Source organism: Ooceraea biroi, chromosome 6, assembly GCF_003672135.1.
Source record: "Ooceraea biroi isolate clonal line C1 chromosome 6, Obir_v5.4, whole genome shotgun sequence".
NCBI classification, from domain to species: Eukaryota; Metazoa; Arthropoda; class Insecta; order Hymenoptera; family Formicidae; genus Ooceraea; species Ooceraea biroi.
The window spans coordinates 16,652,897-16,665,282 of NC_039511.1; the positions used below are offsets into that span (position 1 = coordinate 16,652,897).

The 12,386-nt window shown below is 34.3% G+C and overlaps 1 protein-coding gene across 9 annotated transcripts; it reads right to left on the reverse strand.

Moving 5' to 3' along the window:
• Positions 1–46: 46 nt before the first annotated feature.
• LOC105284488 (meiosis regulator and mRNA stability factor 1) lies at positions 47–12,067 on the reverse strand. 9 transcript variants are annotated; one of them, XM_026970143.1, is made up of 26 exons: positions 11,931–12,067; positions 11,717–11,754; positions 10,993–11,351; positions 10,765–10,908; positions 10,396–10,680; positions 9,578–9,744; positions 8,584–8,678; positions 8,280–8,490; positions 7,865–8,027; positions 7,533–7,731; positions 7,347–7,429; positions 7,138–7,269; positions 6,913–7,065; positions 6,420–6,818; positions 5,974–6,149; positions 5,719–5,891; positions 5,435–5,646; positions 5,206–5,356; positions 4,953–5,128; positions 4,496–4,879; positions 4,200–4,403; positions 3,723–3,993; positions 3,258–3,628; positions 2,985–3,080; positions 2,518–2,866; positions 47–2,392 (listed from the first exon to the last, which is right to left on the reverse strand). In XM_026970143.1, the coding sequence occupies exons 3-26, from the start codon at positions 11,305–11,307 to the stop codon at positions 2,340–2,342; spliced, it is 4,962 nt and encodes a 1,653-aa protein (XP_026825944.1). In that variant the 5' UTR covers positions 11,308–11,351; positions 11,717–11,754; positions 11,931–12,067; the 3' UTR covers positions 47–2,339. The 9 variants fall into 9 exon arrangements, with proteins under 9 accessions (XP_026825944.1, XP_019888895.1, XP_026825943.1 ...); XM_020033336.2 differs by having other exon boundaries at positions 10,993–11,345; positions 11,863–12,064; XM_026970142.1 differs by having other exon boundaries at positions 11,863–12,064.
• Between the last annotated feature and the right edge of the window lie 319 nt (positions 12,068–12,386).

The following is a 12,386-nucleotide window of genomic DNA, read 5'->3' on the forward strand; positions in this document are numbered from 1 at the left end:
AGATTATAATTATTGTACATGTATATCAAATTAATTTACGAAATACTCGTTTAGACAATTCCACCTTTATGATTCATACATTAGAGTTTCTTTTGTTATTACAATAAAATCATCTTGTGCACATTAATCTCATTTACAATTTTCTCTATTTCGACATTATGTTCCTATTAATATAACTAGACAATTTATCAATCATTTAGTATGCTAAAGTAAACTGAATACATGTAAAACTTTTACGATATCGCATTTTCGACGCAAGACAAACTATTCATATGAAATATCTTACGCAGTGGTATGCATTAAACGACGTAAGATATCGCTGATTGAATTAAAATTTTTTCTACAAAACGTGTATACAAAATTTTCAATGTAAATATAAAATCTAATAGGATTCATTCTCTTATGCATAAATATACACAGTAAACACAGTAACAAGACTATCTCTTTTAATACGAATAAATAAACAAAATATTAAAAATTAAAAATGTCACGGAACACTACAATCCTTGTAATTATGTAACACTTGATATCTGCCTGTCACTTGATCACTTGTATCACAAAATGTTTAAATAATTCAATGAAGATAGCATGAACATTAGGTATCTCGGTAATATTTTTCAAAAAACGTTTTCTTTATAAACAGAGTGATAAGTTCGGAATATGGCGATAGGTTGCTAATTAATATCGCATAAAACAATGAATTTGTTATAGTAATAACCCTAGAGTACAATATAAAAATCTTTCATGCTGCAAATTATTATACATCCATGTCACATATATGATGAGCATAAAGTATAAAGATTAAAAGTGAGATAATTTATCTTTCTATACAATTCAAAGAGAGCGATATTCTTATTACGTGGCTTATATTATGCATTTAATATAATCAGCAAAATGTTATCTAAAAGAAATCTATTATCAGTCACATTTTGCCCTCTTTAAAGAAAAATGTGCAATGGATGCTTATACAGAAATATTTGGTGCAAGCTTTACACACTTGTTTCGTCTCTTTAAATAAAATTACGGTGATACTTATCGCCATTTAATAGTATCGGACGAATTTGTCTCGATGATCTCTGTTAAAATTTTATGTCATGTCGCACCACTATTTTGCGTATTTCTATACTAAATAATAGTACTAATTTCTAAACATTGAAACATCTTTTATCCATAAAATTCCTTGCATATTGTGGATTTCTGCAGCGACTTGTAACATCGTATTCTTATCGTATCTCAATTTTGCATCATTGTTATATTCGTAATATATATTCATTTATCCGTAACAAAAATTCATAAAATTATACATTGCGCTATGAAAAATGTATCAAATTGTAATGATGAAAAATTCGCGAAGTGAGTAAAATATACAGATGAAGACAGACAATTGTACAGATGGAGATAGACGAGAGAGAATTTCACATAGTTGCAAATAATTACAAATAATATGTTTTTCAGACATACAATATGTCATATGGATATGGGCGACTCGCACATTTTCGACAATAAAAAGCTAATTAAGCAAATTGGAAGAAGCTGTTGAACAATAATTGAATTACACGGGAAAATTAATTACGTTAAGATGTGATAATTATGAGATATTGTCGAATTTTTTCCTGGATATATGCAAACGTGAAAAGACAAATATAAATTATTTTATGACATGTACTGTTAAGTAGACGAAACAATCAAGTTAAAATTGATTGTAAATTCGATACAAAACATAAGATCTGAAAATGATATACAATAATAAATTATTAATAAAACAAGACGCGATATATATATATATAAAAAAAACGACTAAAAGCAATTACAATTGAATGCATTGAACGATTTTTTTATGCATAATTTGCTGAAAAATTAATCTTGTTATTCCAAACTTTCTTTCCGATATATTATTACTATCGAGTTTCGCTTTCTTTTATATTCTATATCACAGTATGAAAAATGCTACATGTTTCCTAATCATCAGCACGTCATTTGATAATAAATGTCACTTATACATTTCACGTTACGATCCTGGTTATAATGATCATACCTATCTGTTCGATGTATCCCTTAATGCGTTTAGAAAATAACTTGTACTGTATAACTTATCTCTATGAATTTGCATACACGTTTAATCTACACGCAAATTTACGATAAATTTCTTATATGAATGAAATGTAGTACCTACCATCCATGAAACAATGTATAGGTAATCTAAACCCATTTTGAGTGTCGATTTATCAAAACGTTAAAGTCCACAGTCTGCTACTATTTCCGAGTGAAGAGAGATTTATTGAATTTAATCGGCTTTAATCGGCTGTGCGTATTAATTTTTAATATATTTTTTCTTTTGTCTACTGCTCGATCGGTTGATTGAACTGGGCCGCCAGACGCCTTTTGCCTTTAACTATTGGAAAAACATAATAATCTCGTGATATTAAGATATAAAGAATACCTTGGCACAATACGTGTGCAACAATATACTGAAATATAAAAAATAAGTTTTCGCATAATACACCATATAATACTCACAAGGCTTACTGGAGACGCCATGATTGTCGCTGCTCTGATCATCATCGATAGCGTTATCGTCACTTTCGGAACTTTGAAGATTGAGATTTGGAAGATTGAAATGCATTCGCGCATTAGTGGCGGGCTTTCTCTGACTATCTGTCGACTTCTTCTTAGGTGTAAGTGATAAAGAGGGAAGTGGCAGCTCGGATGGATGTGGTGCAACAACGGACTTGGCATAATACGGAGAAGTAGGCGGATACAAGGGATTCGCGGCAGCAGGCAACAGATTTTTGGTGGGTGACAGTAAGTTCGATGTACCGTCGCCGGACAGGATCTGATTCCAACTGGGTAAAGTTAACGGTGGAACCTGAAACATCCATGTCAGATGTCATGTGTCATCCATATAGAACAGGAAGAAAATAAAATAATTTCTTGTAAATATTAAAATTGTATTTACAATACATTAAATAAAAAGAGAATCATACCTGTACATTCGTGGAATGTTCATCTTGTGGATACGTAAATTTCGTTGGGGACATCCAAAGCGATGAGATCCAATGTTCTTTTTTGCATGCAGTATCCTGTAAGAAAGTATGTTGGTAAATTAAGTTGGTAAATTCAGTTTCTCGTTAAATGTATACAAAGATAAAAGAAAATTTTTAAGAATAAATATAAATAAAAAGTATGTCTAAACAATAATAGAAAAGCCTATAATAAATTAATAATTGATAATATATATGCACGCGCACATATGATACCTCGGGCGGAGAATCGGGCTTAGGTGGCGGCGGAGGAAAATTACGTTGCATCATCGGTGTGCGTATTAGGTTGTTTATAAAGCTCTCATTGTCGTTTTCCGGCCAATTAATCGGATGGATCTCCGAATTTGGCAAGTTTTTCCAATGCTTGTCACGATTCTCTGCCCAGACAATTTTATCGAGTTGTGCTTTCCAAGAATTCATGTCTTCTAATTGATCGAACCACTTTTCTTGTTGGCTCATCACGCCACGGACACTAGAAATATTTGCACGGAGGGAAGAATCACTCTCAAATGATTCATTGCTGGAATCTGCATCCTGATAGGACGAAATCGGCTTGTATATTGTTGGCAAATGTATACCAGCTGCAGCTTAAAAAAACACGATATTTATATTAGCGTAATCGATACAGATATCGATATAGGTGGCAATGCGTTAGAAAGATACATATTGATTGTTACCTACCAGCTAACTTTTTATTTAAATAAATAATCGCTTCTTTCTTTCTTGTCTCTTTTATCGTTACGGTGCAAGGTAACGCTTGTAAAAGTGCAGTTATTGTTGGGAAACCATACTGTGCAGGTTTACAAGGCGAACCCGTGATACGCGTGTATATTACATCGAACTGTGACAAGTTCACTGCACTACCATAATTTATCATTACGCGATAAAGATCACAGGCAAAGCGATGCAATGGCGTCAGTTCGATGAATTGTTCGCCGTTTATTATCATAAACTGTAAGAGATATTATCAGGACATAACAAATGCTCTTTCGATCATTTAGTCTTAATTGATCCCTTTAACGCTTCGAGGCGAAGTCAAATAAAAGTGCAAATAATGATAAATCTTTTTCTTTTTGAAAACTTGTTGTATTTTGTTTGTTTATCGCGACTATTTAGAAATTTAGGGAGCGAAAAAACATTCGGCAAAGTTATATATACCTGAATAACATTTGTCAGATCTTTTCTGAACTCTTCTAAATTACATTGCTTCGTGTAATATTGAGAGTATTGTTGAACAAATTCTCTGACAGGCATTTTATACTCAAATTGATCCATCAATATACGTCGGCACTGAAGGGTAGTTTGCTGCAAATGCGATTTATCTATGGTGATGATGGCAGGTCCTGTGGCCAAATCTATGATCTGCAATAAAAGAAATCCCAAATACACTTTGACGTAAAAAACATATTAAAAGTATTATCGTTGGCAGCAGATCGTACGTGACATCGTGTTACCTGAATGGTATCTGCAAGTTTTTGCATGAGCTGTAACATGGAACTGCAACCGAATAACTCGGGACGTAGCGCATAACCGAACTGATGAAGGAACGTTTGAGCGATGCTCGAGACACTGAGGCCACCTCTGGTACGCGACACTAGCTTCGATATCTGTTCAGAGAGCACTTTAAGACCCTCTTTTTCGGTCAAGCATATTTGTCTTTCGCCTCCATTTACTTCCTCGATCTTGACTACGTCTGGAATAGCTTCGAATAATTCGATCAATTTGGTAAATCCATAATCAGACACACGGCACTGATGACCAAAGTGATGATGATAGGAAGGTACGAATTTATTGAACAACATTCTGCATTGAGGTGCGTGTTGCAGTAATTCGACAACCTGTTAAATTATAAAGAGTTATTTTAATCATAATTTAATTATCTCTCATGAAGAGAATTTGCTAATCACGCACTTCTTTGGCAAATAATTTCGTCCGTTCAATTTCTTCCGCAGTTTGTTCACGTTTCGGAATGGCTATCATCTTATCACCATTCTCAATAGGCGTTACAACAACTGTATTTTCAGACACCTCACTGAGAATATCCTCGATATGACATACACCATAATCGACAATATCCCATGGTTTTGCTGTAGAAAAAGATGCAAAAAGGTAATCACTTGTTTTTAATTAAATGTACCAATATACGTACAACAAACGTATTTACCTATTACTCTAGAATAAACATTGGGGAACTCTGAAAGTGCTACTTGTTTGCTGGCTTTTGACTTTAGCACTCTTAATAAATCCGAAGTGAAACGGCGTACTTGAGCACGATGTGACAGCGTGACGACACGTTTATTACCTTCACCCATTACCTGAAAGGATACGTGACGATTGGCAAATCATACGGAATTTATGTTGTTTGATCGAGATACATTACTGATTTTACATACTTGCACAGTATGTGTAAGCGCTTCTAGCAAATCAATTAGTTTGGTGAATCCGTAATCAGCAACTCTACATTGCCGTCCGAAATGATGGTGATATGCTGGTATAAATCGATTAAAGAGCAATTGGCAGTGCGGAGCGGTTTTCAGAAGATCTACCAATTCGCGACTAAAAAGAGCCAACTGATTCGCGAGCGATGGACTCACGCACTTGGTTTCTAAAAGAAATAACAACGTATTACGTAGATTTGATAAGCATCTTTGAATTCAGCCATGTAAAAGAGAATTACCATCGTGATTATTTTCGTGATCCTTTTTTCCTATCCACACAATATACTTTACGCTGCCGATATCTTGTCTCAGGTCAACAGATGATAAACATGATACCAAATGTTCCAACGGCACACCATTCTCCACAATTTCTATCTGTTCTTTGAATTCAGCTTCGTAACAATTTGGTAGACTATAAATTATTTAGTAAATTATTTAGTAATATAATGTACAATACAATACTCGTTTATAAAGCTTGATACGAATTGTGATACCTTGGTAAAGGTAAAATGCCATTGTGTGATGACAGTAATTGTTGCATACGGGACTCGAGAAGTTTCAACGAAATTTTTACATTAGGCAACGATGCCATTTCCTGTTCCGCCCAACCTTTGTCGGACAGTGGTTTCGAGATGTGAATAGTGCAATACGGAAACCTGACTTGTCCATCCTGGAATCACATCGTATACTTACTATCTTATTTATCTAAAATATATTATCCTCCACCATTAAAAAAAAAAAAAAAGAGTATTGACGTATTAATTCAGTGTGACAATATATACGCTTCAAATTGTGATCAAAACTTTTCAACAGTCGCGGGAACCGATAGCTCTACCGTCACTGGAAAAGCTCAAACTCGGCTTTCTTATTCATCATGTAACACGCCTGCACGTACTGCTACATTGCAAATTATATTTTCGTCTAACAATATATCGCATACCTGTATCGTATTGCTGAAGCACGGCGACGGCGTGTTTCTGTGATCTGGATTCAGCGAAACCATTCTGCCGCTTGGATCTTCCGTAATTATGCACACATCCTTCATCTTAAACAACTCGGAAATGCTTATAGAGATCATGAATCGGCTCTCGTACATTTCGCGAAATTTGAATAGCGGAAGTTTGTGCGCTGGAACCTCTTGCAGCAGCATTACAATTTGCGCGCGGATAAGTTGTGGGTTTGGTCCGCTGGTGTGAGCATATGAGATTAAAATACGCTTGTAGCCTATTTTGCGACGATGTAATTGTGAAATTGCATACTGCGCATCCTGCAGTGAGGGTACTTTAACACTAGCGCCATAATTACCGTCTGATTGCATAAATATAGAAATATGTAATACCTGGAAGAGATATTCACGTATCATTGGAACGAATGGAAATAATGGAGGGACATATGTAAGAATAATATTTTCAATAAATTACATGATTACCCACCAAAACATGTTCCATGAATACAGAAGAAAGAATTCGCTTCATGTCCTTCATATCGATGTTTTGATCTAAATTTGTTACTTGTAATTCAATGGGTGTATTAGTGCCATTATTGCTGCCAGATCCATTGCGATTATTTGTAGGATTGAGAAATTTCTAGAAAAGGAACAGATTAAATAATAAACATGTTATAATGAGCGATGTGAAATATGAAGACGATAACAATACCTCTACTTCTTCGTTTTCTGCATCGCTTAAATGCGAACGTGAGGTTTGGTTGTGTTGTCCAGTTCCCTGTAACATGCTGCTTTCGTAAGGCGATGGTGTTTTGTTGTTTCGTGTAGAAATCTGCTGTTGATTCTAAAACGAAAAATAGTTGATTGATTTTTCTGACGCTATAAAGAAATGAAAGAAGAGAGTCTGTATCGTATTAGTACCTGACTATGCCACGAGGTTTTTTCTCTAGTTGGTGCATCGTACAACGGGGATGGACTACGCCGTTTAAAAGAATTGGTTTGCCCTACAATTCAACGGTACATGAAATTAATTATATTTAATTAACACAATAAAAGTATAAAATATAACACAAGACAAAACTAAAGTAATTTCCTTCTAATAATCACCATTATAATTAGGCGGAACAGTTAATGAACTATATGATTGTCGCCCTGCAAACCAGTCTGGAGCATGAGTAAGCGAACTGTGTGTGCCTCTGATGCGCCGAAGACCATCAGGAGTGCGAGAAGTTGTACTACTAACGATATTATTGTCTCGAACCTGCGAGACGTGAGTTCGTTTTCCCAGTACCTTTGGCTTCTCCACCTACAAATTATTTAATCAGATCGTACAAGCAAATATTACATAGGCTATAATTATAACAAATTACAGATAGGGATGATAAAGATAAATAGAGAGTTCAATTTGAATAATTATCTGCATATACGTAGGGACTAACTTTGTATTGTTCTTCCCATAAATGACCATATTGTTGAAGGTTTGAAACTGGCCAAATTATTGGCGACTGTATCCTAGGGAGTTCATTGTATGTTCTATTGAAAGCCACGTCGCCACTACTTGGATATGATCTTCCAAAGAAAAACGGAGGTTGCTGTATCATTCTATAAAATGTAGAACACAAATGTTAGATATTATATCGGCATTATAATCTCACACAATAAAGTTTCTTTAGCACTTTATCAGATAAGATCAAAGACAAAGCTCATAGCCCGAATCAGCAAGGATAAAAATCTACTCGCGACTCTAGAGCTCTTTCTCGGATTGTCATCATTACAAGGATAGAAATACTTGGATAATTTATCTAATGTAAGACTTAAATGGTAAATTTCACAGTAATACTGAATTAAACTGACCCAGATGGTTGAACATTGATGGGCGCACAATGGGCATTGTAAGCAGGATAGGCGCCCACTACTGGCGACGATGACTGATAATGTGGGTATTGGAGGGTTCTTGTCCCTAGTACAGAGGCACTTGCAGTATACATTTGCTTAGAGCCGCTTTGCTTAGAACTAGTAACAATTTCCGATTCGCTGACTGCTCGATTTCGCGTTATGATATTTCCTGAAAGAATGTCGCATTAAAATGTTAACGATCAAGCACTACCATCAAGCACTACACATCAGTCTAGAAAGAAAAGAAATTCAGTAACCATACCTAGATGTTTTGCGATATATCCTTTCTCCTTACTTAGAAATTTCACAGATATTTTCGATCCCAGAATATATTCTCCATCCATACGTTTCTGAGCCCTACCAAAGAGAAAAAATTCGCATTGTTATTGTACAGTCTGAACAGAATAAGCACAATCACACTTCTCGCAAATGACCTTGCAGGCAGGAAAATGTACAAATACTTATATACGAATTGACTTGGCCAGCAGTTAACAATTACTATTTAAAACTTTATTTAAAGTTAAGATGCATATTTGCTTAAAACATATAACAGCACGTATTCTTCTACGACAATAAGAAAATACACATAACTTACTCCGAATAAAAATGGAACTCATCGCAGATCAAATCAACATTATGATAAGATTGAGATTTAAATAAAACAATAAATATTACTAATATGTATATATTTTGTATAAAAATAAACTTTTTTTAATAAACTCCGGGATATCCGTGCTAATAATATAATAGTGAGCAAGCTTATTGTGTGTTCTTTGATACCACTGTGTTCGTTACATTGCTGGCTAATATTTCAAATCTTCCTTATTTATGTTTTCATCCCTACTACTTTCATACATAAGGAAGGAGACTTAACTGTTTTTCCTTTTTTTTTTAGTACATATATGGTGATCCAATGATAGAAGAAAGGACGTGAAAGGCTGGTTTACATGATGTAAGAGCGGGTTATTTGAATACACACAATACAGGAATTTGTACACAGATAATGAACAAACGAGAAGGGTCTCGTTATAACGGCCTAGAGAATCTTTCAAAATTTTAGATCATTTCAAATTCTAATTGTTTCGGTTCCAATTTATCAAATCACATGTAACGTAAAATTTGTTATATCAATTCAATTATGTAAGGTATGATAAAACAATATATTCTCAGAAAACTAATTTAAGAACGAAAGATTGAACAATTCAATCTCTGATGTAATTCTCAATATACTTGTGGGAATCAAAGGATTGATATACCTGTCTGCAGAACTCTGTGATGTAAAACGTATAATGGAAGTATTTGACTGGACGTCTATCACACGACCACCACAATTCTCAGATAACTGCTTAAGACGGCGCTTAATGAATGCGACATCCTTTTCATCAGGAAGATTACTAACTAGAAGATCATAAGATTCAATACCCTGAAAGTGTTAAATATATCATAGATAAGATAAAAGTATACGGGGAACATTGCATGCCAATCAATTTTAATGCGTTGTAAAGCATAAAACTAATGATTAATTGATCTTTCAATCAAAATTACTAGCGATTCCATGGGATCTTTATGGCTATACATGCTGATACGTGAGTGAGAAATTTGAAATCATATGTATTCATTGATCTTATAAATTTGAAGCAGTCGATGCATTTATTTTAACTAATACATTCCAAGTGAAATTAAGAGAGGACTGTAAAAAAGGACACGCAAATTTCTTGCATTCTCCAACTCAACTAATATATACAGTTTATCTGTATACAAACGCCAGACTTTCTATAGAATCAGCGAAAATACCTTTACCATGTATGTTACGTTACTATAAATAAATTTAAGTAATATATGCACTGAGATGCATAAATCATACCGTACACGTATACACATACATATAAGACAAAAAAACATAGCTGGAAATTACAGACAAAAGAAAGTATACTACGCATACACTCTTGATAGTATTTATTTAATAAGTACAGTGTAGAAGAGCGTAACGTGATTTTGTATAAATTTATATATTATAGCAAATAAAAAAAATCCCCTTGTCAATATTACGAGCTTCACATACCAGTTTTCATACCTTTGCTGGAGTTCTGGACGGTAATGGTTCCATAAGCTCCGTGAAATCATAATGTTCATTAGCACATAATATTAATGCTTCCGAGGTATTTCTTTTATGCAGCAATATCACATGAATCTTTTTCCTGTGACGCAGATCACTGAGATCAGCAGCGAAATTAATATCGCCAGATATTAGGATTATAGCTGCTGGGCTGCCATGAATGTCTGCGAATCTTCTAATGGACTGTTTAAGTTTCTCGTCCGCAGCATTCTTACATGTAGCGGCTACGTGTATCAAATTAACCTACAACACATCGCACATATGAATAATAATATTTAGTTTATAATATTGCAATTTTGAACAGACTTCTATTAATAATCGTCATACTTGAGCATCGTTCAGTTCCTGTATAATATGGTTATTTTCCTTCTGAACATCGCAAACAACGATAAATTCTGCTTCTCTATAGCCATTGAAAAATTTATCTCTAATTACTTGTGTAACTGCTATGGCGGATCTGCCCTTAGGAACCTATAATATATTATCGTAAGATGTACAAGATATCATGATAAAAACGTTTTAATGATAAATCGATTCAATGAAAGAAAGACAAACTTGGCAGTTCTCAATGTCCCAGAATACACCAATAGGTGGAAGATGCACTGGTAATATTTTGACAGGGCTGTCATGATACAGATGTGAGCATTCATATTTGCAGTGGTTGAACAATGAAGAAGTGGATGCATCCAATTCTACTTTAGAATTATTACTTTCTACTTTACTATCACATGATAATTGATTACTTCTAGTAACCAGAGGTGAGACTTTTTGTGTTAACAGTTGTATCAGCTTCTCATTAAGACCTTCTATCTCATCATTTACATCTTCCGTACATAGTGTACGGTACTTCAAAAATTCTTTGCCTGCCATGTATTTCACAAATTATCTATAAGATTTTAATGTATACTCTGAAACTAAGCAGAAATTCAATATTAGTATTATAGCATACAATTTAAATGCACGTGCACGTGCATTTCTTTAATTAACCAGCACAAAATAGGTTATGTACAAGCATGTAACATTATATAAATAACTTTTATGAAACAAGAACAACTTTTCGTGCAAAACCGGCAATTGTAAAAAAAAACAAAGTGCAAGGTTGAAGGTTGCTTAATGTATATTGTAGATACATGCCTCTCTTATGTCGGAAACATTGTGTGCTGCGTTTTTACTTCGGTTGCATACAATAGTTGGATGCAAATGCAACCTGCTAATCTTGATTTAACAGAGTGTGCAATACAATTCAAAGTGTATAATTCTTTATTGTTTAATTTATTACCTCGCAAATTCATCCATTTCCCGTTTTTTCCTCGCTTTCTGTGCAACATACAGCAATAACCGGTATAAAATACAATGTTGAATAATATAAAACAATAAGTGTAAAAATAACCAGATTAAATGCTTTATAAAAATCCATAACCAAACCTGAATATACGGAAACCAGAAGCAACTGCTAATTTAAAAAATATATACGTTTTCGTTTCTTTCCATACCTCTATTCAATTCTTTCTTTTTTTCACTCCGGTTTTCCTGCGCAGCGAAACGCAATCGGAAGTCATATTTACACCGTGAATGGCAAACTTCAGGAAGTCAACCGTAGAGGATGCCATATTGTGACTTTAATACTAGGCTCGTGAAAGAGAGAGAGAGAGAGACATTGGTTGAAATTTTTGCGCAAATCTATTATAATGATTATAGGTGCAGTCCATTTAACATTATAAATGCTACAAAATATTTTCTATCCTTCTTTTAGTTAAAAGAAGAAAAAAAGAGTATTTTGAAGCATTTGTAGCAGTAAAAGGACCTCGCTATGTAAACATAGCAGCAAACGTTTCTGATTGGTGCAATCAGTTTGCAGCAGAATATACTAGATTGGCAACCGCATCAACTTCCGCCGCGCGGTAAGCTTTGTCGCGTTTTGTGTGAACGAACGTAAAACGAATCGAACC